At 46.8% G+C, this 27424-nt stretch overlaps 2 protein-coding genes across 24 annotated transcripts in view; both read right to left on the bottom strand.

Moving 5' to 3' along the window:
- The window catches only part of LOC144103794 (CUGBP Elav-like family member 2), a 541184-nt gene extending 534879 nt beyond the window's left edge, over positions 1 to 6305 (bottom strand). For 8 of the 23 annotated variants that reach the window (XM_077636468.1, XM_077636477.1, XM_077636481.1 and 5 more), the window contains exon 1: positions 5388 to 5508. The gene's annotated coding sequence lies outside the window, so the exon portion shown is untranslated. Of the gene's footprint in view, positions 1 to 5387; positions 5512 to 6155 lie in introns of those variants that run through there. The other 15 variants (XM_077636472.1, XM_077636480.1, XM_077636474.1 and 12 more) reach the window with 9 other exon arrangements.
- Positions 6306 to 9392: 3087 nt separating this feature from the next.
- Positions 9393 to 27424, bottom strand: part of LOC144103238 (transportin-3-like) — a 61757-nt gene continuing 43725 nt past the window's right edge. The window contains 4 exon segments of the mRNA XM_077636015.1: positions 9393 to 11037; positions 17987 to 18099; positions 20875 to 21042; positions 23390 to 23546. Of these exon segments, the coding sequence (XP_077492141.1) occupies positions 10977 to 11037; positions 17987 to 18099; positions 20875 to 21042; positions 23390 to 23546 (499 nt within the window). The 3' untranslated portion in view covers positions 9393 to 10976.

Here is a 27424-nt window from a genome sequence, read left to right as displayed (position 1 = left end):
TTTTGAACTGCTTTCAATGGGCATACTCGAAGAGACCCGCATCATGCTTCCACTACTATATGTGACCGCACATCAGCGATCAAAACAATTAGGCCTGAATAAGCATGCAGAAAGGACCCATGACATGATATGCACCTGTCACACAAGAGAAATTCATATCATGGAGCTATAATACCATACTTGCAGGTTTTAGATCGGTAAGCGACGAATTTACCAACCTCTAAGAGGGAACTGATACTAGGTATGCCAAAAGAAAAGTGGGTGAACGAGACCAGATGTACTGCCGCCCGGCACATGTAGTTGCAAAATGCTGGTGCGGGTAAATTAAAAGCAGCCATTAAAAAAGCCACACAAAGCATGGACAACCCTGTACAAGCAGACAGGACACTTCTCACGCTGTGAAACAAGCGAGAACGGAACAGACATGCGGCCCGTTTTGAGTGTCCCCTTTGATCCTACACGCAGTTGTTTGTTGCCTCAGCTAAGTCATTAAAAATTCTATACCACTGCCGAATTCATGTTCTTCAGCCAGCCTTCTTATACATGATTACAGAAAAGTGCATTCGTGAGTACAATTAAAAATAAAAAGATAACATGCAGCTCGAAGACATATAACAACCTGGATATTGCAAGCATAGCATGCACTACCCAACCTCGTACAACATAGTACACTAGAGAGACTGAGAGGAACGGAAGACTATATAATTATTGTTATTATGTTAGAATGTAAAAGAAAGGGAAGCGATGGCTGAAGTGAAAAAGGTCAAGGTCACGAGATTTGTCCATCCCACCTTCATGCAAACAGATGAAGAATAACTGATTGATTGCCAGATTATTGCAGTGGAAGGTTCTGCATTTATTTTCAACACCTGGGGTTCTTTTGCATTATGTACAGACATTTTGACATAGTCTCCTTTGACTTCAAACATTACGGATTTTAGACGCTTGCAGGAAGCTGACAGTATAAAATTTTTGTTTAATCCCTGCCACTGCCAGCTTTGCCTTAATATACTTTCAGCCACAACCATCTAGAATCGCAAGGCATCAACATCCTTGTGACTTAATACATACGCTTCTTTTGCACTACATTTTAAATGCTTTGTTTTCTTTTACTTAAACTATGCGTATATAAATGAAAATGCTCTTCAAGCGACTGGACAGCTTTATTCTTTGTAACTTTTTGTGAGCTGCTCTAAACTAGCTCCTCCTTGTTTATCTGCTTACCCGCACATGTGTACTTAATTATACAATTAGCACTGTTCGATGCTGGTCTTTTGCATCTGCCTGGCCTCCATACTGGCCTGCAGTATGCGGTAAAGAAATTAAATATAAATAAGGCGGTGACAGTGGCCAACCGAAGAACTAAAGGCAGTGGCACATTAGTGCCGAGACACGCTTGTCATGTCAATGCAAATTTTTTTTTGTTTCCAGTTACAACACATGCAAGTGAAAGCCACAGGATGAAGAATGCAAGCTCGAAGCATTTTTGCTCTGTTGAGGATGAATTCTGCAAGTTCCCTGAACTACAAGAGCAAATGCATCAAAGCCGAGTGTACTAAACCGAACCTGAATGCCGGGTCACATATTGGAGGAGGAATACTACAACACACTATTTTTCACGCTTTCAGCAGTGTTGGACTATTACAGAAGCAAAAATTAGCAAAAAAAAGCACCGTGCAATATAATTGTGAACATTGTCAACTTAATGTCTTAGTTAGCATCAGCCCGTAAATTCTTGATGACCAAATATCTTCACCACACCAAAATTAAGCGGCCAAAGCAATGTGAAAATATTTTTTTTAATATGTCGTCTTCTTAAGCAACAGGAGTGCATCATCCCAACTCTAGTGTGGTGGTTCTTTGTATTTCAGCCACTTAAACGATTAGTCACACATGACACATTGTTCACCAAGCAGCTGTCAGAAAATGATATGGCCTGGCATGTAGGGTTAACATCCCGAAGCTGCACATAGACTATAAAGGATGCTGTCGTGGAGGTTTCCAGAGTAATTTCGGCCACCTGAGGCTCTTAAACGCGCACTGACATTGCACAGCACACGAGCATGTTTGCATTTCACTCATTTTGTTTATAAGTGACTGCAGTGCTTGTCACAACAATGATAGAAAAATGACTAGCATAGTCTTTCCATCTCTCACACTACCCGAATTGTTGATCTGCTGCTTGAAAAATAAGAATCAGGCCCTCAGACAAGCTATCAAGCCTTGTATGACCATAAAGAGAATGTCTCCTATGTAGCCATCTACAAAGCATAGTGCAACGCTCTCAGAGAAAAAACTAGTTATCAAGACATGTAAAGGTGATCCTAGGGGCTAAAGTAAAGGCTGCACATGACAAGACAGAAAAGTTAGAGCCCTACCTCAACTATGCTGGATGAAATTTGCAGCATGTATACCTCTGTAGAGGCAATATGTGTGACTGCTTTGACCCATGCACCACATTGGACATCAAAGTTACAGTTACGCTGTTAAGTTATGCAGTTAAAATCACAGCCCATCCCCCCGTGAGCACACCCACTCCCATGCCAACCTGGGCCACAGTACTGCACGCCACTATGGATACAAAGGATACACAGCAAACCACACATAAACAACTTCGGCGACACTGCAGGCAAGGACAGAGCAACCCTAACGCATCACTCAAAATAACAACAGCCATCTCTGAATACAATGAAATGGCAGGATTTACTGGAAAAGTCCCGACAATGGAGCTGATTTAAGGAAAGTGGTAAAGCAGATTTCACAGGATGAGATGCACAGGTAGTACTGCGGATGCAACAGGCATGAACAATACTCCCTTAAGGAAGAAGCTATGCCATGGCATGTGGAGTTACACAAGGTTGGGGCATGATTGAGTGACTGAACAACGAAAAAGCAGCAGCACGATGAGAGTCACAGAATGAAGGAGTTTTACAGAAAATTCTTTAAGGGCTCAATTTCCAGCGTCAAGATACCGATCCAGAGAAGGGTTCGAGACAGGGTGCCAAGTGGCATTACCCAAGGTTCACCCTAATAATCCCCATGAATGCTATTTCTTGAAAGAGCTCCAAAGCTGTCGATGCGTAGCATAAGGACGAGTATGCCATGTGACGTGCAAGAAAACTGACGAAAGAGCGAGCTATACATCACCTGCTTCGCTAATAAAAAATACTAGACCTAAGTACCACACCAAAACAAAAACAATATGTGTTTCCATTATATTTTTCCTCTTGAAGTCATTTCCTCTACATTAGCCTATCACATACTGAACAAATCAGTCACCTTGTATCAGCATTCAAAAATAGCTAAATGAGTCATAATTTATACCAGTATATTCCGGATATTGAAATGGATCTACAAGGCTGGAAAAATAAAGTGGCTTCCTATCACATGAACTGATGACCAGGCCAACTAGTAGGGCATCCCTCAGTACTATTATTACTACCGAAAAACAGGGGAGAAAATGGAACGATAAACTAGAAGACGGAAGCTCAAAACTTCTACCTCCATCAGGGTGAATTGAGACAGAATTTAATCAATGTTTGTACACGAGTGTTGCATTTCCGAAGAGCTTTGTGGGCTCTGCTCAACTACTGACGCAGTTGACTTACACAGGCTTTTAATGAATGTTGGGTCAGTGGCTATGTGGATGCTTCGTGGGCCATTTCCAATGCATTTTCATGCCACATGAAAGACACCTTACATCATCTTAAACCGTTCACAATTTGTACAATCACATGTTATGAAACTATTTCCGGAAGTTTGTGCAAAGAAGGCCTCGGCCTGCTCCAAAGCAGCATTACTTCACCGAGTCCAAGGAGGCACGTATCCATGCTGATGCCGTTATGAGTTAGCATGTATTTCACACACACACACACAGAATGCACACTTTAACACCAGGTGTCTAACGTGTGTCGAAAGACTCACACATGAATTGAGCTTCTCTAAGCCGCATTGAATCACAAACTTCTTTTCGGAAAGAAACACTGCAGATGTATCATGCACATGCAAGCTGCTCAAGGGCAACTTTTTGGTGGGTTAAACATGTGGGAAAGTTAAAAAGTCGGCGCAGGCAATGCACACTCCACAACTCCGACCAACATCCCCCGATTAAACAATCACGATCCACGATTCTGCACTCTCTAGTCACCGCACACCCGCCCTTACACGTGCGAACTCTCTCTCCACAGACGCTCATAATAAAGCAACAGCTCGTAAACAAGAACAAAAACACTAAAGCCTCCACACACGTGACTGGTGGGAGACGTGTCAGGCATGCAACCAGATCGGCGCGATCGAGACGACTTCGCAAGGAAGCGCGCTTTTTTTTTTCTCTCCCCACATCACGCCCGACCTCGGCCCCATCTACTGACCGTGGCATTCGAACCTGCGACGAAGGAGGGGGTTGCGGCGGCGGATTAACAAGGTTTCGCCATGCCCCAATCTGCTCGCCGCCTAGGGCGCGTGATTCGCGATCAAGCACACGCACACACACCCACTTCCGATTCGTTTCCAAACGCGAAGCAGACGATCTGCACGCGCGATTCGACACGCAAACGAGGCACCACTTACAACAGCAACAAATTACGCGCCTCTGAAGCAAGTGAACGCGTGACCACGACAAAGTCGGCGTGGAATCCGAAACGGCGAGCCCGTTTCTGCCGAGATCTGGCCGTAGTACGTGATCTATGGTCGCTTCTTCCGAGCTGGCGTCACAACTCGGCCGTCCAAGACGTCGTCGCAGGGGCCGACGCGGCGGAAGACGCTCAGAGACGTCTTCGAGGACCCCGTGCGAGCCGCGGACGGGGTCCATTAGCCTAAAATATGTGCAGTGTCCCGCGAACAACGCGGTTCACGCTCCAGGGCCGCCCATATTTTTTCTTTCGCCTTTCCTCGACCCGGGCGCCTCCGACGATTCGGCCGCGAAAAGAAATCGCACGGCGGCTGCTATTGTTTCCCCGACGACTCCTTCGCTTCGGCGTAGTTCGCGATCAACGCCGATGCTACGGCAACGACGACGACGAAGCGTGCTTGCCATTTAACCGGAATGCTTAGAGGGAGAGGTCAAGCAACTCGGCTAAGGCACCGGTTGCTACCAGCTAGGGGGGGCGGCATTTTTTTTTTTTTTCTTTCGCGCTAACCGGGCGGAACGTACTGCTCGCTTGGTTTTCGTCGGGTTCATTCGCAAGCTGTCGAAGCGATCGCAACAAGAGAGAAACAAAAACCGGCGCTCCGAGCCGAGGTTAGAAGGCGCAACTTTCTCAAATGGCATGCCATGCCGGCAGAGACCTTTAAACGTGCGGCGCCTGATGCGGCGTCGAAGTCGGCCCGGCGCGCTTCGCCGACCCGCGAAGGTTAGATATTAGAGAGATAGGTAAAAGGCACATTACCTACAGAGCACAAGGGACGCAGACAGACAACACACATAGACGCACAAACAAAACAACACTAGAAAAAACACCACGGACAACACCAAACAAAATGGCGTGGCGCAGGACTTTGCCGCTGGATGGCAGCACGGGAGTGAAAAACGAAATTAAAACAAAGCAAAGAGAACAGGCACGCTCGCGTTTCGCGCGATCGCGACGCTCCGAGCGAGCGATGCCGCCTTCAACAAGTGCTTCGCGTTGCTTCCTTATTCTTTTCTCCGATTCGCCAACTAGCGCTAAAACTAATAAAAAAAAATAACGACATCACGGTTTTAGAACCGCATCAACTGTTACGCCTGGATATGTCCGCTGCTTGAGCGAGCGAGCCAAGCGCGTAAAAGCGAAATCGCAGGCCAAAAAAAAAAAGAAACAAAACGTAGACGCAATGCGAATCTTGTGACTTCATCATTCCGTGCGGCACTATTACAGTGTTTGCTCGTGCAAAAAACGCGAACGCGCAGTTGAGCGCCGCGGATCGGCGGAAATACTTGACGATCGGCTAGCGTCACCAGTCGATACCTGCGCAGTCGACGGTCACGGAAGCAGAACCCGAGGACACGGTGCGATAGCGGCTCTTTTATTTGCCGTCATCGAGAGCCACATGTGCGTGCGCGAAGGGAGCGTACATACGCAAGCGCGATAGCTCGGCGCCTGCCGCGTTGGCGCATCGGTGGCGTGTCTTACCGACTTACGGAACGCGTTAGCGAATATTTAAAGACTGGTACGTACCACATTTAAAAGACGCCAGGACACAGAGGAAAGGATTCCGGCACAACGGCGACACCAAAACAGCCACGGAAAGCAGACGATGGCACATAAACAGATACACGTGAAGCCGCATGCACGTATTCACACACCCTCGATTAAATCCCTCATCCGCAGTTTCGTAGACGGCGCTTTCCCGCCAGGAGAATTTCAAAATCCAGAGTGGTTCAGCCGCGCGGATTCTAAGTCATTAAAAACGTCTCCCACCCGCCGATTAATGATGCGTACTGCCAGTATTTGAGAGAAATTTAGCTAAGCCACGAGTTGTGACGCGAGCGGGCTTAGGGCTACACGCCTCGCTTAAAGATCATGCCTCCACAATTGTTCATTCATCATCGATAACGCCAGCTGCGTGCTGGGTGGCATTTAAAGAAAGGACAAGACAAGTTTGTTTCATATACGCTTTCTTTTTATAAAAACCACACTTCCACGAGGCGAGAAAACAACGCCCCAACATGAGCAGGCAGAATGTTCCATTTGTTTTCACCTGAAATGGTTGCGCAAATGATCTCAAACCATGAAGTGAAAAAAAAAATGCTTAACGGTATAAATAACGGCGAAATCCCACATCCCCATTCGCCACAAAAGCCCCGCAATAACCAAAAACTTTAACAGCATGGCAAAGCACAGATTCGTATATGCCGAGACATCCCACTTCAAATCAGTTTGAAACACCCACAAAGAAAGCAATCTCAATGTCGTAAATCACGAACTCAAAACAGTCGTAACTGACAGGCATGCGGCAAACAAGAATTTTCAGATTTTTTTTTTTTAATGTTTTCAAAGCCCCAATAGTTTTTTTCGTTAAACGAGCACCAAACCTAGACAACTATTTTCGACTGGCCTCCAAATGTTAAAGGTGCACAGCCCTATAAAAAAATACATTCAATGGCAACAGAAAAGTAAAATAAAAAATAGCGGCCCCTTTTTTTAAACTTCGTTAATGTATTAGGCCTACCTTCAATCTAATCGGGCTTTTTGCAAGCATTTGAAAGCACGAGAAGCACCAACATCGTCAGTCTGTTAACGGGTTCATAGAGCACGGTGGCAATATTCGCAGCATGACGGCACAATCCAAATGCTGCAAGGCAACCACCCCCCTCTCTCTCTCTGGTCACAGCATGCAAAAAGATAGACCTCAAAGTCACCATCTCTTAAAACAATCAGTGTCTGCGCATTGAAAATGCATCACCTTTACAAGTTTTTCTCCTCTGTAGGATAACTAGCTAGCCACACAGTGTAACAATGCACTGTATGCAGTTGGAATTCTCAGTAGCAAAAAGGTCTTTTTCTAAAGGACGTCACCAGATACAAGGATGCACGACAAACACAAAACGACCACTGTCTTTAAGAAAAGAGACGCTCGGCAAGGTGCCAATGCTTGGCAGCATTTAGAAAGGCATGCCTTCAAGTAAGTTGGCTCACGACAAGGAAGGTGAAAAAGTGCAAAAAAAAAAAGGACAGGGACAAAACTGCACATACTCTCAGTGATTCTGCTCCCATTCAACTCTTTATCCAGATCCTTTTGTGCAGTTTCACCTTCCTAGATTTGACAGTACATACAGACTTGCAACGCTAAACGCACACCGTAAAATACTTCTCTCGGTTAAACCGCTCATTATTTCTGCTGGAATTTGATGCAGAGATAGCAAACGACAGTCTCGCTTTTTCACTACCAAGTTTGGATAGCGTAGTTTCCTGATTTGATCAGAATTATAAACCCGCGTCGCCTACAGCATGGCAACCCCCCCCTAACAATCAGCTAACAATCAGCTTTCGCACAGTGCGCGTTTAGCACTGCGACAGCCTGTACTGCTCTGAGCTTGGACTCTCAAGCGGCCATCTTATTCTAGGAGCTATGACTGACACACATAAGTAGTCGTTCAGGGACGACCGCTGCCACCACACTCGCGCAACCCTTGCTCAGACTTCCACACTATCCAAGCAGAAAGCACTCGGCAAGTCAGCACTCGCATATAATTTATGCATCATAAGCAATGAGTAGAATGACTAAGCCGTCATTTGTTCACTACTGAGTAATGAGCAGAACATAGAAAAAATTTGCAACGCACACCGCACAAGTTGGGCCACTGGCAACTGCATGAGGCTAGACTGCCGCTTTAAAACATGTATAATAAGCAAAGACGAGCTTTCACAGCCCCCTTACTTGGCCTCGTAAAAAATCAAAAGGCAGAGTCTCTTCACAAGTCACACCAGCAGCGCATAGAGCGGTGTCTGCAATTCTTTTTTTCACTTGCAACGTCACAATAGTGAATATTCACGACGAAAGCACGCTCCTCGCCCTCAGCCAATGTATAGCTTCCAAGATTGAGCTGCCTCCTGCGGCTGATAAGTGAAGCCAGAAGAGATTCCGTTCAGCCATTTCAGCACCTGAAGCTGTAACCGCAGGCATTTATTTCACTGTCACATGCATTTACCAGTTGATCAACTAATGCAAGTGCAGAAGCATCAAGGGGACAACACAGCTTGAAAAACCACTGAAAAGTTGCTCTCATTTCAACAAGTGCATAGAAAGAGGGATGTGCATTAAATGCGAGACAAGTGTGCAGGCCTACATTATTGAGGTGGTCAGGTGGTCGCGAGCTCGGTGTAGCTTGGAACATACTTTACTGCACAGACAAAATCTCTCAAGTTTTGTACACGTCGTCAATACTCCTGTACACGCAGACTGGTTTGGTGCCATGAGAAATTGCTTGGCAGCGCTCAACAGCAGGAGTTATTTTTATTTTTCTCCATTTTAAGCAAAACCAGTTCAAAAATCGGAAGTAACCCAGTTCTTGGTAGATGCAAAGTTTTAGGCCATTCCAGCAGCTGTTTTCTACATTACAACATTTTGTAAAATACTCGTACATCAGCTAAGGCATCTATTTTCAAGAGGACCGAATATCTCAGTTCACATTTGCTCTTAAATTTATACCGCTTGTGTAGAAGCTATTCTTAAACATGCAAAATTACTGGCTTTCAATACATATGCAAGCAGCACCAACTGGAAAACAATACAAATGTCAGTAATCACCCACTGACTTAATGATTGTTAGTTAAAAACGTGATGTTAAAAAACTGCATGGGTTACTATATCTTTGAAATTAGGACAACCACAACCTTCTAGTCTTCAATGATGAGCATCTTTCTAGCCAGAAACCAACTTCCTTTTTTTTTTTTTTTTCAGCTATAAGTCTATTTTCCATCACACTCTGGTAATAGGTCCCACAAATGTCCAGTGTGCTTTTGGCTACAGTCATCAACTAGGTTAGGCTATCAGCTCGATGGCTGCTTTGGTGTTGCCATGTGGTATTGGTTAATAAAATTGAACTGTATACAACCAATAACCATGTAATAATTAAGGCTTTCCCCCATCACACTCAACCACACTTTGCATGGCAAGTCCATTGCAGCCAACAGGGTGCCTGGCAGTGCCCAATCATAAGGCCGCCTCACAGAACCAGCAACTAAATTTTACTAAGCCCAGCCATTCAAGCACCCCGATAAAAAAGCACCCACACACTATGTTCAACATGCGAAACTATTCAACAATCTCCCAACAATTTCAACTCGCTCCATTTCAACAAAGCTTTCCTTCAACTTCAACAGCTAGACATGTCACATCTTGTCTTGTTGGAGTCATCTCGCTACAATGGTCATCCCCAACTGTCACACAAGAGAGAATTTGACAGCGTAGTCCCCGGAATACTTGCACCCAATGAATCCAGAGCTGTCGACAGTGTCGCAGAATCGGAGAGACCTAACCTACTTAGCACAACCTAATGATTACAGCGATAGAAAAGACTTGAGATGCATATGTACATTTCAGACTGGTATCCTCTGAAAGCATGAGCTTCAGTTTTATGCATAAAGACATTAATCACATGCAAACAACAAAAAATAAACAAAAAGGAAATGATGCTTAGAGCGTCAAGAGGAGCAGCCACAGATGGCTCTGCCCTCAAAGTGCGGCAAGCAGCCGTGAAAATGCAGGAAAAATTTGCAATCTCTCCAGCATTCAGAACATAGGTCTGCAAACAGGTAAGGACCATGGGTTTAACAAACAAACAGACTAAAGGGCACCACGTTTAGTACAAAAACAACTTCTAGCCGCAGATATGCTTGAGCGGGGGTCCAAGGTAGGAAGACGAGGCGTGGGTCTCGTGCAAGCAAGGAAACTTTTCAGCTGTCGGAGCACAATCTACCGAAAAACCGCCTTGACAAGCAAAAAAAAATGAATTGCTCTCAATGTCCCAAGGACACCAGTCCAAGGACACTGAAGATGCTCTCGGCTTAACTTACAGGTCATGAGAAAAGCGTCACTAATACAGTGTCAACATCAGAGCCAACAAGGTGGAAAAAAAAAAAGGTGCAGTGATTAAATCTGGACTAGCCGCCCCAACAGACACCAGTTCAGACACAGAGAATTTGAGAACGATCTAGGTATGTGGAGACTGCGCTGCCAATTCAGTGGCACTGTGGAAAACTGACAGCAACATATAACACGCAGAGAGAGAAAAAAAAACAACAAAGAATATGTTACCAATAACAATGTACACCAATACTTTTTTGCACAGTCTGATAACAGTGCCTTTTTTTTACAGCACACCTGAATGTCCACAGCCCCAGAACAGGTGGTACAGTTCAGAGACACCATGACAGGTCATTACTATCAAAAAAAAGATAGAAAAAAAAAACAGAAGAAAAAACGAGTCACGGAAATTAAAACCACTGTTGCAATGACGAGGAGACAGTGCCCAGGGAAGTGACATCAGGCGTCGATCATCGGTAGAGCCTGGAGAAATCCCGTAGAGACGTGGAAATGCTCCTGACATGCTCCGCGCTGCACAAATACAATAAAAACAAAAAAAAGGAGACAGTGTCAGGAAATACTGCAAGGGCCGCACCCTGTATTCTCCAAGGAAATATTTAAAGAAAAGATCAGTGTAAGGGCTGCACCCAAACTTTCCGCGACCCAGCCAAGAATGGCTTTCGAGATGAGTGTGCACAGGGCTTAGCAACAAGGGCGCTTGGCTACTGAGCTGGAGCATGATGGAGGCGAAACACAAAAGGCGCCCATGTGCTATGCAACCTCAGTGCATTTAAAGATCCCCAGGTGGTCGAAATTTTTCCACAGACCTCCACTACGGCACCTATTTCTTCCTTTTTTCTTTTGCTCCCTCCTTGATCCCTTCCCTTACACAGTGGTTCAGTGTCCACTGAGATATGTGAGACAGTTACTGCGTCAATTCCTTTCCTAAAAACCAATTTTCCTTTCCATTTTCATTTACAGGAGCTTCCAGGTGCTGCCCACAGATGGCGCCCAAAGCAGCGGGGCCTATTTATCCAAGGGATTGAGGTTTAAGGACAATGAAGGGAAAGTAGATTTGAAGCGGGTAGAAGCAACCAAGCGAAGGTTATCTGATTGGTGGCTAAAATCAGGACAAGAGTAAAATTTCCTAAGTCATGGCTAAGTGGCTTGAGCCACCGCCCGATTTAAAGGGTTCAGCCGTATCCATCCATCCATTATCATCGTCGTCAACTTTTTCCTTTGCCGTGAGCTCCCGCTATCCATATTGCCATCAGTATCACCAGCTCCAGCTTTTTGTGGCTGACACAAGGACACGGGAGTTGTGTTAGCATGGTAGTTCCCTGTAGTAGAGGCTTTCGTGTTCTGCCGCCAAGCGGTGCAATTTTAGTACGATGGGCAAGCACCTTAATAGCTAGATGGTTGAGAGTTTGCTCTCGAACATGGCAAGCGTATGGCGGGCAGGAAATTCGACATGGCCGAGAAGCGCGTCCGTCGATAGTGCAACCAAAGGGATGCATTCAGGAACACAAGCTGCCAAAAGCGCGCTTTCCGAGGCAAGCCGTGCAAGTTTCACGAACTGGAAGAAGAGCTGCTCTGCTAAGTGATGGATGCGCGGAACAACGGCTACGCGTTGACAATGCACATGCTGCACGACTTCTTGTGGGATGAGCATGCACGAGAGCACAGCACCAGCTCAGAGTCAGAAGACTTTGCGAGTGACAAATGAACTTACGCTCATTCCCTGACTCGTGTGTATTTGCTTTAAAAATTTGTTTTCCTCTCATCGCATACACGGGCCACATCCCGAAAACTGACCCTCGAATCTGGGGAAAAAACTGCGGCCATTACATGCACTTATATGGTACATTTCATTTAGTTGCATAAGACTACAGCAGAAGAATATAAAAAAAATGAGCTGATGCTGAGGCAGTGATCGAAAAATTCAGGGGGCCACTTTGTTGACCTAAAGTGCGGTGAGGCGAAAGCCTTTAGCGCAGTATTACTGCTTGTGTCACTGATGTGTGGTTAAGATGTTAAGTACACAACTGTTTTTGAATCTTAAATGCTGGAGACAATGGAGGACGTTTGGGAGGCATCCGTCTGATTCGATGCCTTTCCGCAAACTCTCTCCAGCGTCCTAGACAAGAAGAACTACATATGAGTTGGCAGGAAGTAGCATAGTTAGCACACTCGGCTGCGGAAGGGCAGGATGGTGGTTTGAATTCCATCGTGCTCAAACGTTGTTTTTTTTTCATATCGAGTTGCTGAAGAGCATAACGGAAGGACGCAGGGACGGACACGGTCGCGAGCATGAGCCATTAAAGGCTTTCGCCTCAATATCTAGCGTTAACACACCTAACACACCTGCTGTGAACTAGACTCTAACTTAAGTAAGTTTATGGTGCATGAAATGCGAAATTTTATACCACCATTGCAAACACTCTATGACAAATGGTTGAGCCACAACGTTTATGTGAAGATTCGTAAAGGCATTGGATTGGGGGTACATAGGTCACTGGTTCGAATCCCTGCCACGAGCTAGGCTCCAACTCAACTAGTAAGTTTACGACGCACGACCGTATGACACCATCCGGAACATTCTGTGGCAAACGGTTGGCCCACAAACTTTACACGACTGTCGGGACAAAGTTTTAGTTCACCTTAATCGTGATGCCTTGGAAAAAATCCCAGACTCAACCATGTCCAAGAACCCCTTAACCTTCCATACGGTGACGTGAGGAAAATGGCGCAAACCATAGATCAAACAGAGGGTGAGCAATTTCCCTATTTCTCGGCCGCCTGCAAAATCCTGTCAAGCTACTGCATTCATAAATAAAGCAAAGAGCAAGTAAGTAATAAGGCATTACCAGGCTTGTGGTTTATCTGAACCAACCAAATTTGATTCGCCTCGAAGGGAGGGTGAGCTACTTTCTACAAAAGTGATGGCAGGAAACAGGAAACAAAGGAAAAGCTATGCACAATGAAATCCTGTTTATTCTAACTCACTCATTTTCGTAGTTCCGGTTTGTTCAAACTGGTGCTTTAGTCCCCTCAGCACTGACTGAATTAAAAAAAGCTACATTTAATTTAAACTCGACATAACTAGGAAAATTTTCAGTCCTCGTTGAGTTCCAATTAACAAGTGACAATTGTAACAGAGAGACTTAAAGAGTACAAAAATCCAGCAAATGCACACCCTAGGTGAGAGTTCCAATTTTCATCACTCATTCAGTCAAAACTAGGTTATGACTAAAGACAACACTTTAGGCCACTTCAAACCATGTACTAAAAAAACCAAAATCGGATACAACTTAAGTCTGCAGTCATAGGTAGGCGAATTCACTCATGTGTGGACTCACCCGGGCCCACTCACACTCATTTCAGATCATGATCTGAGTCGTGAGTGAGTCCTGACTCACGTTCAGATCATGATCTGAGTCGCGAGTGAGCCCGGACTCACAATCAGATCATGATCTGAGTCATGAGTGAGCCCATGCTCACATTCAGAGCATGATCTGAGTCATTGTGAGTCCGGGCTCACATTCAGATCATGATCTGAGCCGTGAGTCCGGACTCATGTTCAGATCGCAGTCTGAGTCTGGGGTCACATTCGGATGATTGTCAGTACAGTCGAGTTTCCTGTGCACTCGTAATACTTATTAAGCTTCTAATCCAGATGATGATGCAAAGCAATTTCATTGTTTCCTGATATGTAATTTCTGTGGCTGTTGCACTCTAGGTTATTAAAACATGAGAAATGTTTATTGGCCGCCGCACTTGGTCTTGTTGGATATTACCTGTGTATGGCTATAACGCGCTTGCTGTACTTCTTCTCTTGCTGTTTTTAATTAGTTGCAAAACGCATGCAGCGGCCTCAGATCCTTGCGTCCCTTGAGGGGCAGCTACAGGCCTCTAGGCCTCTAGGCCTCTCGGGCAGGCCTCCCTACAGGCTATAGCTACAGTTAAGAGCTCATCGCATCGCAGTGTTAGCATTTTTTTTTCCATTTTAGCTTATATAAGTCATTAGGTCTGAACTTTATCCAGATTTGTTACCCATAGCACCATATTTTTTACCTTTAATTCTTTCTTTTTTATGCATACAATGTCCCAAAACATACTGGACGCACGGTCAGAAGGCTAGACCTTATATGAAAGAAAGGAATTCATACGTGCGAATGTCGAAACTAAATACGGATTTCTTTTTTGTTTAATTATTCCGCGCCATACCGTAATAATGAAAACACGAAAATTAGCCTTACATTTACAGCACGGCACGGAATCAACCAAACGCTGACCCAAACGGAGAAAGACGACATGAAGACAGGCACGGGCAAATATTTCTTGCAAACCATTGATTCCATCCATCACTTCTCCTGTTCCTCAGTGACTGGCATATCTTTAAATCTCCATGGTAGGGCGCAAAGTGGCAGAAAGAAGGAAACCGATGATGTGAAAGGTGCGGGACGGTCGATGGCAGGTTTTTTTTTTTTTCTTCTGGTTAGGGATCGTTTGAATGTGCCAAGGTTCGAGTAAGAGCCTTTTGGCAATTTGCTACGGTCGCAAGGACGATGCTTTCGTCAGAGTTGATTCTATGGTCTGAGTCCTCGGAATGTTCGGCTATCCGATTGTGCTCACTTGTGAAGTCGCGAGCGTCGTTTTTATGTTGCCGCATCAAGAAGTTGCAGAATATTGAGCGCGCTCCAAATGAAAACCCTCATTCTAAGACGATATGTTCACAGTCTTGTTCGAAAAGAAGGTGGGGGGGTGCCTCTTTAGCTGTATCAAAGGGTAGTTGTTGAAAGTACACAGGAGGAAAGCCCGGAAAGCTTTCCAGTGAATATCGCTTTACGGAGTCCAGTGATATTCAACACGTACCACGCCTAGCGAGATCAAAGCATTGTCGCGAGGAGCCCTTCTACCGCAGCGGCGTGCTGGCGGCGTGCTGGCGGCGTCACTGTTCATGTCACCCTGAGCGCGCCATGGCGCATTGCTTGCTACACGACCCGGAACAGGGTGACTGACAGTTCTGCTAGAGGAAGACTGCAATAAACGTGTCTTGTGAAGCTAGAACATTACTTGGCTTGTGCAAAACCGGGCCGTAGCCAGAAAGCCGTGGCAGGCACGCGTGGCAGAGGTGCCGCACGCGAGTGACATCATCACCATTATTGCGACTTTCTCCTTCCGAGAAGGGCAAGACGACTTCCGCGATGAATGGAAACAGGTCTGGAGGCGACCCTCCTCCTGCCTTGGGTACAATACCCCCTCACTCAGATAACAAAGCTCAACCAAGCTCAAGCAAAGTTCTCCAGAGGGTGTTGGCTCAAGATGGGAGCGGCTGACCCCCTCCGCCGCATTGGTGAGATACCACTGTCCCGCATGACTTGATGAACATGTAAACAGTGGCGTGTCGCCTCCGCGAGATACACTAGGAAATATGATGCGCCCTTGTCGTATTCATGTATTCATGTAAACATGGCTAGAGATTACACAAAAGGGAAAGTACTCGCCGCCGCAGTGATTTGGCCTTCAGTTGAATCGCTCGTGTTTACACCATCAGGCGGGAGAGCAAAGCTTGACCGGAGGCAGCAGTTCATTGCTGATTAAGAACGCGACCAACGCAGCGAAACAACGTTCACCTTCCAAGTCCCCGACAAAAACTCGCAACAAGTAGTGTTCTCGCATTTACGCATCATAAGAATTGCTTAGGTGCCCACATGATTTTTGTGAACTCGGGAGACTGTTTTCGGAGGCGAGCCTCACCTCTCTCCTACCTGCAGATGTGTGCGAGCTGCACCGTTACACAAGCGTTTGTGAGACCGTAGTGAATCGGTGAAGCATGGACCCAAGATGTTTGGTGGGCTGATCATACCCTAGAAGGCACAATTTTTGCTCCCGTCCACGAAGTGCAGATAAGAAAGAAAACGGCAGAGGATGCAGCCCTGACAATGAGGCTAAACAATATACTTCAGATGGGATCCGTTAAGGGATAATAAGGAAGAAGGGTCGCAGAGGAGAAAAGCTGTATAATAGGAAAATTAGTTTATAACAACTGTATATATAGCAGTTACGTAAACAACAGTAACGTAGCAGTTCTAAAGCGCTTACAGGAGGCTCTCGCTGCTCTTGAGAGGGGCATAAAATATTGTTCAAACACAGAAACAGCCAGATTTAAAGGCTAATTAATTACGATTAATTTTGGAGAAAGGGTCGCACAGCATATAAACAAAAAAAGACAATAAAAGCAAAAATATAGAAACACCAAAAGCAGTGTTTATGTTCTAAAAGTTGCCCAAAATCGTTAGTGAATTCTACAGCACAAAGCCACAAAAAATTACAAGTACAGGTGCCATAGTTGACCCATGTGAATGTTCTTTCAGGCGCGTAACGTCGGTCGTTGGCGTAAAGCAGATTCATCTGTCCGCTGAGTGAGCTTATAAGAGTCGTAAGTCAAGGAGAGACTGGCTGTGTCATGAGTTGAAATGGGCGAGTGAGCCCGAATGAGTGAGCACAGACAAGTCGTGAGTTAAGATGAGTTGTGACTCGTGAGACGAAAGGAATGAGCCCAGATGAGTCGTGGGTCGAAATGAGTGAGTCCACATGAGTCGTGAGTTGAAATGAGTGAGTAAGCCTAGATGAGTCGAGAGTCTGAGTGAGACGTGAGTCGCTATGAGTGGTTCACCCCAGATGAGTGGTGAGTCTGAGTGAGCCCAAGTGAGTTTTTATCATAAATGAGTTTGAGTTCATGAGTTCGAGTGAGCCCAGGCCTCTGTGAGTGTAAGTTTGAGTGAGCTCGTAGGCTGACCAAACTTTTGTGAGTGAGCCTGAGTGAGCACTCGTGATTTTGCCGAGGTATGTCTGCAGTGAAGCTCAGCCCACATTCAGGACTGCTGCACGAAATTCCTCCACAACAAAAAGTAGTTGATTGTTAAAACTTCTCTTGTCACCTCAACAAGACGCTAGTCACAAGAAAAAAGTTATAAACTCTAGAATTTTGATACCTGGCTTGTTTAATAAAGTCAAACATTAAGTTTACTTTTGTGACTGGCTAGTGGAGTAATACAGTACGCCGCGGACTGTGGTTCAGTGTTAACAACTGCTGTTTTTTTTTTAAATTGTATCCTAATATAGCTTATCTATGCTTGCTCCCCGAGTAGGGCAGGAAAAAAAAAAAAAAGTAATAAATAAACAGCAAACTAGCACTTACATTATGCTGCGCAATGCAACAACTAAGCTATAGCTGATATATTGTGCCCTCCTGCATCTTGCCACACCCTCATCACTTTGTGTGCTAGCTGCAAATCCTCACCCTTGTATTTCCCCTCGCTCTCGCTAAAACCGCCTTCCCTCTCCTACACCCTGCCCCCTCCTATGCCTCTTGCTGTGCGGACGTCTACGCCAACGTCACATGTGCAGGGCTTCCTCCCATTAACAGCTCTTGCTGTAAAAGTGCACCGAACTGCAAGGTGGTATCAGTACGTACGTGGTGACCGTGGAGAGGAACTCTTCCAGTTGAGCGGGTGTTGCGGTGACAGCTCCACCGCTGCTGTGTGTAGGCAGAAGCTTGAGCGCGTTTTCCAGCCAAGTTTTCAGGGCCTGGAAAGGCAGCAATGATACCACTATGGGAGGGGGGCACATGCAAGCCTCCAATATTTTATTGAAGCTGGTCAATACACAGACAACAAATGGCTTTAAGAGTAAAACAGAAACGGAAGAAAACAGGTCTCTTTGCAAAAGCCTTGAAACTGAAGTGCACTGCACCCACAGTACGAAGCGCCCACAACGAGAAGGCGATGATGACGAAATGATAACCGACAAATGGCCAAAGCGAGCACTGCATTTGCAATCAGGCCTGGCGACTAAAGCCAAAATCGGCATCGCATCTGGCGATATGCCCTTTGCGGTGGCTTGTATATAATGAGAGGCGTCTTGCCCATCATCGAAACGCCAGCTGCTGATGGTTTTACGATAGAAAAGTAAGGGTTGCAGTGCGTTCTGCCGCTGGTATGCTGAACTCACTTCGAAATGCACCACCATTTTATTCCGCGCTCGCCATCTCCATAAATCCGTATGCCTCCCAAGTGCTTCCAAGCTATCTCTGCCCGTGTTCAGGATGAAAGACTTGGCACACATGAGTTCCACAAACTGTGACTACTTTTCCAAGTTTGTGCGGTGGATGACGTCCAAGAACTGCACGAATTCCAAAGCCCTTTAAGCTTGAATTTCAATTTGTTTAATCGTTTTCGATTTCCATTGCAGTTTGAATTAACAAGGTACCACTGCGCACATTATACGGCGGCTTGGGTATTTGCAGCAAGAGCGAACGATGTCCCATATATCATGCAGTCAGTTGTGGCGTGTCCAAAATTTCAGGTGCTCTTACACCTTGGGATTGCGGGCCATGTCACGCTGCCATGTAAAGGCCTGAATGATCAAGCATGTCCGAAAAATCAGGGGTCCGAATTTTCACTTGCCAAGTGCACTTGAATCGCACTCTGTTCTGAGTGCAGTACTATTAACTTGACTGACCACATAATCAGTCAAGACTCAGTAATCGTAATGCAGCCCCAGTGTATTTCTATCTCTGCAGTAACTACATGAGAGCAACAGAATGTAATGACAACAGAGCCATCAACTAGCGTAACTCGGCACTGAACAAGCAATGGTATTGGTTGCGCCAGTGTGCCTTGAACGTGTGATGGCATGAAAATAATACAGTCAGATAACCGTTAACTACCGTAAATTTACCGCAACCATAAAGCTACAACATGAATGTATAAGAAAAGGTATGTACATCGTACAAAAATTAGCCGAACCATCCGAAAGAACCCCGGACAACTCCGGCCGAATCAGGAAGCTGGCTTTCCCTCAGCACATGTGCGGAGATTAGCTTTACCGCATTGACCTGTGGGTGCTATAGTGTTACGTAGCGAACACAGACCAATGATGACACGGATTTTTCATGATGTAGGTGGCGGGCGCATACCCAGCCAACCAGAATACGTGTTTATAGCACGCTGCGCCACATCTGCCCACGTGGTCACACAGTTTGCACATCCAGTGTGTTGTGCTGTGGTGCTGCGATCAGCAATTTCGTGTGGTTTTCGTTGTTTCTGTGTGCGTGTGACGGCAGCTGCGAAATGGAAGAACCTCCCCTTTTTCATGAAACTGGAAATCATCAAGCAAGGTGAACGAGGTGAAAAGAAAACTAAAGTCACCGCAACTTAAAAAGATTCTGAGAAGCACATTGAACAACATCTTGAAGAACATGGCTGACATTCTGGCTAAAGCAGAGAAGAGACTTGGCAGAAAAAGCAAGCTTCTGCAATGCTTGTGGAACGAGCCTTTGGTTCCGGTGACCTACAGGTCCAATCGAAGAGCGTGAATGACCTGCGAGCTTTTTGTCAAGTGGCTGCAATCTTGAAATCCCAATATCCGCCTCATCGTAGACAACAGCCCTTCCTATGTTGAGTGGGTTGCAGAATGATGTTAAAAACAAAACTAAACAGAATTGTTTTCAAAACTCTGGTCTCTGCTTTCCTGGAGAAGACGGAGCAAATTCTCTGTAGGGTGAGCTTGACAAAGCAATTGCGGGCCTTGATGATTTGTGCAACCAGTTGTACAAACTTTCTAGCGCTATTTGTGGTGGGGCAGCCGCAGCGGCAGCTTTGCCTCCACGGACTATGACGTCGACGGCAGGAGAGGTTACAGACAAAGACATCATTGCTGACGTCGCAGATAATGAGGACACTGATGCGAAGGACTTGAGAGAACCTGTACCCACGTGCTTCGATGCGCTTCATGCGCTCAGCATGGTTCGTTGCTATTGCACATCGACAGAAGGCTACGGTCTCAGCTGTTTGGAGTCCATCGATAACAGTGAAAAATGTGTTCTCTCAAAGGCACTGAAGATGAAGACAAAAAAATGCACGCCTATTTCGCTCGGCAACCTCCACACAGAAAGTGGCTATCGTAGAAATAATTTTTTTTTCCATGTCAATGCAACGATATGTTGTTAAACTTACTGCTACACTTATATCAAATTACACGTTATATTGAACTTGTAGACATTTTTTGGGGAGTTTGACATATATGCGCGTTCCACTGTACACAGCCAAACGAGGTGGCTGGATTGGCAACTGTACGAGGCCAATAAATGAGTGCAGAGTGAAGCTTGTCACTAAATGCCATTTTTAAACTGCCACTGCAAAAGCAAAGAAAAGGCATCCTACGAACCATTCACCCCAGCATGAACTGGCTGCAGTTGTGCTAAGTAACGGAGCATCCATTCCTTCCCCTGTTGGGGCATATGCAACTGCAGAGGAGTAGCCTATCTGGCTCCTCGTTACATAGAAAGATAAGTAGGAGCACCTGTCGGTCGAACTCGATCATCTCGTAGAGCACCTCAGCCACCTCGTGGAGCAGGGATGTGGGCAGGCAGAAGATGGACGACTGCACCAGGGTGGTCACCATCGTCTGACCCTGGCTCGACAGCAGGGCACCGACCAGCGAGTGGCGCTCCGCAAAGTCCGCCGCCTCCTGCACACCATTTGGGAAGTTCTGCGACTGGCAAAATCAAAAAACAACGGCTTAAGGGGCCCATAAAACAGTTTCAAAAGTGCCTGGAAGGTGTGTGCATTGAGTAAAATAAATGCCACTGACCGGTCATGCCTCGTAGAAGTCTTTAAAGAGACTATGCAACGAATAAAAAGTCACTTGTAAATGTTTTCAATGCTTAGAAATTATGCTAAGAAGCATTCACACCAAGTATGAGCCTTCAGAACTGAGCCGGAAATTTATTTATGAACTTTTGTAAACCGTGTTTTTTAAAATTCGCGGGCCGATTGGTGTGCTCATAGTGACCGATTTTGGAATTAAAATCGTGGAACAAAGACGTCACTGCACCATGACGTCGCCAGGCCACCACACGCTGTCATTCACTGGAGCCACGGCAGCCACGACGTGACGGGCACACTTCCGGTAGCCGTGAAAATCGTTTGCTCGTGCCGCCGCGCGAGCCTCTCGGGCAAGCACGGGCCAGGGCATTGCCTTCGCGCTAATGGTTTCAATTTTCCTCTGCCGCCTCCTTCTGTCAAGAGTTCCGGAGCTACTCGCACGGCTCTTCGTGCGCACGCATAGGGCTCGATGCCCATCGCGGCCGTAAAAGCGAGCAGTCGCACCTCGAGGTCCGGGTTTATTACTGCTAATTACCACAGATGACAAGCAAAGAAACCCGACGCGCGCCGCAATCCAGGAAGGAGAAGAGACCGGAGAGATGCCGCCACACCGCCGACGCTGCTGCTGGGGGGCTAGGAGTGACAACCGGAAGTTGCAAAATAAACGTCAGCGGATGACGTATTCATGGGCGGAGCCCAGTCCCAGAGCTGTTTTCTTTATTTTTTTTTCTGGTGACCCGCGTATACGAGTTGAGGGGGGAAGGGAGGAGCGTAATTTTTAATCGTCTATATCTTCGCTGTTATTGATGCTAGCTCAAAAATTCCTGCACTGGGGTGACGAGTGATCGAATGCCTATCTCTAGTCTGCTTTACGTAATCTCAATTAATTTATTGCATAGTCCCTTTAAGAGCAAGCTGTTGACTGCAAACTAATTTTTAAAAATTCCAATTCTTGTACCTTGTGGCGATGTCTAGTATCGCTCTCTCGCATCAATCCTGCCATTCAAGATCATGTGGCCTGCATGTGGTTAGTCGCAAGTGGCTGTCACTGGCTTGCCAAAAAACATGATGCTCGTAGATGAAGCAGGCAAAGGAGGCAGCAGCACGGCTGGCTGGAGAGAATGGCGCATCATTCCCTTCCAGTTGCGCCTCTATCTTCACGCCATGGTGGAGCAGTGAGCAGCAAAAAAGGGAAGTAAACCAAGCCAAGAGTAGTCCCGGCCTGTAACCTTTATTTTTTCCTTCCGTGGTTCAGTATATGAGTTGACAGAGAAAAGGGAGAGGGCTGCTTGTAATAATCGGGGTAACCTTTACAATAATATGGAAGCAGGTGCAAAGAAACAAACCTGAGGCTAATAATCAAATGCTCAAACAGACCAGTAAGCCACTGCTCCATGCCGAAATTTCCTTCCTTCTACTTTACAGTAACCACAAGTAGAAGAATGATTGCGGAGGATCTGAGGGTCCAGCTGCTGCAGTACAGATGTCCGAGGGAGCGGAGAAGAGACCGTCGTGATGGAGAATGCAATTTATACATTTTCTTTCTAAACTGACCCCAACAAATAACAGCTGCATGAGAGGCACAGCAGCTCGCAGTTATGGAAAATGTCGAAGGTGACAGTGACTCTTTCTCAGTATTGAAGAAGTAGTTGCAACAATCATCCCCCTTACTCTGTAACATCCTGAAGAATCAGAGCCTACTGGCACCTCTTAAGAATGTGGCAACAGCCATGCCAATTTGAGTGACAGCCACACCTCCGAAGCACCCTTATGAATTGCTAGTCACAGGCTCATTTCCCCACCTCCTCCTCTTCTGTACGCTGATGCATCAACACCTGGCACACGTCCATTTTGTTGAGTGCATGCTTTACACACTGCCACAGATAAAACCTGGTGCTCGCAGTAGCTTTAAAAGCGCACAAACTTCTTCACTGTCCACACATTCTTTGCATCTGTAATCGGTGATGTGCTAGGATGTGCACGGCATGCATCCACACTGCATTCTCTCTTCCCTCTTCCATTTCCTTCATTCTCTGCCACATGGGGAAAATCAGGAGTGTAACTAAAGCGAGACAGTTACTAGGCACTCTGCCTGTCTTCACGGCTTTCTCCTACCCCTTTTTACAACTATTATTCACTCTTTTAATTCTCCCTAGCTTCGGCAAAATGCTTTAGCATTGGGGGCAGCATCCTAGAGACGGCGCACGCACCTTCTTGCCGCGGCCACAATGCACCAGGTCGCAGAGGAACTTCATGACGGATGTGTTGGCTTCCCGATGGTCCAGGGGACAGGCGGCCAGGGCACACTGGATGATGCCCGACAGGGCCGGGTTCTTCAGGAACACCACGGGCATGCGCTGGATGAACCTGCACAAGGAGACGAAAGATAGTTAATGGGGGCTTAACGTCCCAAAGCGACTCAGGCTATGAGGGACGCCATCGTGGAGGGCTCCGGAAATTTCGGCCACCTGGGGTTCTTTAACGTGCACTGACATCGCACAGCACACGGGGCCTCTAGAATATCGCCTCCATAGAAATTCGACCGCCGCGGCCGGGATCGAACCCGCGTCTTTCGGGTCAGCAGCCGAGCGCCATAACCACTGAGCCACCGCGGCGACTTTGGAGACGAAAGAGGGAGGGAGCAGCTTTAAAAGGTGCTGTGAATAACCCATTAAAGTGTCTGTCACGTCTGACACCAGGGTTCCTGCGCAGAATGAGACGACCGAAATTCTCAGTCTAATTTTTAATTTCAAAGCAGTCGAAAAAGTACACACAGACAAAGCAGAAGCTGGCTCCTGTACTCTGCTTCATACATAGCAGTCAACGCTGCCAAAACTAGCGCGCCTGTTTCACTTAGGCTGAGTCCGCGCTCAAAGAGTAATTCGCCATACAACTAACCAACACAGGCGCAGTTCTGTGCAGCAAATCTTAAGTGCCATGACTGGCCACCTGTTCAACTTCGTTTTACCTCTGGCCACATTTTCACCCTGCAACTCATCAAGACTTCGAGAAGTAAGATTCACAAGCGGCGGTGTGATATGCAGGTGGTAGGGTGAATCACTGTTAATCAATCCATCGCCTAAAAAGTACAAGTTCACACTCAGTTAAAATTACCGTATTTACACAATTGTAAGTCGACTCGAATGTAAGTCGACCCACAAAATCGCATGTCCGAAAAAGAAAACACCGGTGGACGCGCTCAAAAACGAAAATGTATTGCATAGATGGGCTATTCATCCACACTTGAATCATCTTCAGTGGTACTGCTGTCGTCATCGCCGCTGTGGTCCCACAGCACATCGTCCCCCATGGAAAGCCCGCACTTCCTAAATGACCGCATCACGACATCGCGTGGTACGGCCGCCCAAGCGGAAATCACCCACCCGCACAGCCGCTAGGGAGGCTCTCTTCACGCGCCCCGTTGGCGTAAGTTCCCGCCCTTCCGCCGCCAGCCACTCGTTATACTATCGCCGGAGCAAGTCCTTGAATGGCTTGTTAATGCTAACGTCTAGCACTGCAGCTGCCCCGTCAGACCGCCGGGAATCACCAGCATATCTGTATGTTCTTTTCGTAGCTCTGCCTTCACTTTCGCGGTAAGACTGCCGCGAAATGAGTCCAGCACGAGGAGGTTCGGATTGCGATCTTTGAGGGATGCCCCTGGCCTCAAAAGCCACACCCGACGGTACCAATCAATAACTAAGTCGTCCGTCATAAAGCCTTTATCATTCACTCGCACAATCGCACCTTTCGGGAACATTTCCAGTGGCATAGTTTTTCTTTTTGAAGACGATGTACAGTCGGAGCTTTGTGCCATCTGCCAAGCATGAGAGCATAACAGTGAACCGAAGTTTCTCATTTCCTATCGTGAGAAGCTTAACCTCGCGAGCTCCCCTCACGCTCACTGTTGTGTTGCTCGTCATGTCGAAGTAGACGAGAGTCTGGTCCACATTGCCGATTTGGCTGAGCAGGTATCGCCGTGAGTCACGGAGCTTGAGGTAGTGCCTACGGAATGCGAGCTTTCTCCTCGTAAGCAGCAGGCAGCTTCTGGCATACACTAGTAGGCCGACGGAGAGAGAACCCAGCCCTCTTCATAAATTTCGAAACCCAAGCCCTGCAAGCTTTGAAGTCTGTTCGGGGTATCCCAGCTTCCGCAGCGAAGACCCGGGCTTGTTACATGATCATTTCGCATGTCACTGGAAGGGACTGATCACGTATTTCGGTGACATACGCTGCAAGCTTGACCTCCAGCTCCAGAAAGCGCCCTGACTTCGGCTCGTGGAAACCTCTTTGATTGGAGCCGCAGTCGAAAATTATGTCTCGCTGCTTCCGCCATTCCCGCACCAACCGTTCAGAAACGTTGAACTTGCGGCCCGCCGCGCAGTTGTTGGTTTCTTCGGCGTAAATGATGGCCTCCCTCTTGAACGCTGCAGTGAATGAGCGCCGAATGCTTTTCGAACATGGAGAGCTCGTGGCGAAGCACGCGGCCGGCAGTCGAGTCAAAAGCACCAACTCCAAGCACCGCCAAACAAAAAGTGATCGGTGTCGGGGCGTCAGCTCTTCCAGCAAACATCGGCATTCCCCAGAAGCGCCGCCGTTACGCGTATAATCATCTAGCCGCCGTATTACGCAACCAACGGAAATAGCGGCTCTTCCATCAGCTAACGACACTCCCGGGCGCTGACGCAGACTCCGCGATTGGAACAGCAGCCCTTCCTTAACTATCCATACTCCAGCGAGTGAAATGACGAAACTGGTTTTTGGGGAAAGCAAATGGCACAGTATTTGTCTCAAATCTGGGCTGGAAACCCAGCTGTAAGGGAAGGAATAAAGGAGGGAGTGAAAGAAGAAAGGAAGAAAGCGGTGCCGTAAGGGAGGGCTCCGGAATAATTTCGACCACATGGGGATCTTTAACATGCTGTACTGACATCCCACGAGCGGCTTTGCGTTTCGATGAAGGCGAAACGCTGCCAATGCGGCCGGGTTCTAACCCGGGTATCCTGATCAGCAGCCGAGCGCCCTCCACTGAACCACTGCAGCGAGTAACGGTGTGCGCAGTAAAAGTAAAAAATAAAAAATCCTTGCCAAAAAGCCCGCGGAATACCTGAATGCTATGCTTGGATCCGTAGAGCAAACAAAAACTTGTAACCCCATAGTAGCGTCCCTGATAGATCGTTTTTCTTGCTTTTATTGGCAGTTGAAGGTTTCGTTTCGATTGTAAGTCAAACCCCCACTTCGGAATTTTAAGTTTCAAAAAAAGGGTTGACATACAATCGTGTAAATACAGTATATAACCGTATTTACTCGCGTAATCCTCACACTTTTTTTCCCTGAAAATCAACGCGAAGTTTGGGGGTGCGATAATTATGCGGGGAAAATTTTCAAGCAAATGTTTCGGAGTGTTAAATGCAAAGATGAATGGGTGCAAGATCAGGATTGTCAGGTCCGCAATTGTAAATATAACGAAAACATTACTTTCAAGTGTAACTTACCTTCGCTATCACTACTCGCGTTGCGTACGTCCTGCAGGCAATTCTACTCTTCATCAGAGTCCGTGTCGACACTGGAATTGATGGTTTCTTCATCTTGATGCTTCTTCGTCGTCCCACACCAGGTGGTCCTCAGTCGCATCCAGGGCGTTCGAAATTCCTGTTTTCTTGAAGCTTCTGGCCACCATGTTTACATCAATCATCCCCCATGCCTCTAATACCCAGCTTCACAGTAGCTCCACGTACGGCCTTTTGATCTTGCCGCCCGGCGTCAGAGCATGTTCACCTTCGGCCATCCATTCTGCGTACAGCCTCCAAACGTTATCTTTAAATGGCTTGTTCAAAGATACGTCAAGAGGCTGTAGCATTGATGTGAGGCCGCCGGGTATAACAGCCAGGTCCGTGCGCAGTTCCTTGAACTTCGCCCGAACTGACTCTTGAAGATGGCCCCGAAAGCTATCAAGCACGAGGAGCGACGGAAAAAGAAGCGCTCCCGGTCGCCGCCCCCACACAGTCTTCACCCAGTCCATCATAAGGTCCGCGGTCATCCACCCCTTTTCTTGGACGCGCACGTGTATACCAGGGGGGAGCTTTCCTTTCGGGAGGGTCTTCCGCTTGAAAATGACGTATGGTGGGAGCTTCCGCCCGTCCGCCATCACGCCTAGCATGACTGTGCACCTCTGTTTTTCGGCACCTGTAGTCCTGACGTGCACAGTCCGAGCGCCTGTCTGTTCGACTTTCCTGCTGCTGGGCATATCG

The sequence above is a fragment of the Amblyomma americanum genome, chromosome 9, assembly GCF_052857255.1.
Source record: "Amblyomma americanum isolate KBUSLIRL-KWMA chromosome 9, ASM5285725v1, whole genome shotgun sequence".
In the NCBI taxonomy this organism is placed as follows: Eukaryota; Metazoa; Arthropoda; class Arachnida; order Ixodida; family Ixodidae; genus Amblyomma; species Amblyomma americanum.
Note: the sequence above shows the minus strand (reverse complement) of the source record. Positions and strands in the feature narration are given on the sequence as shown.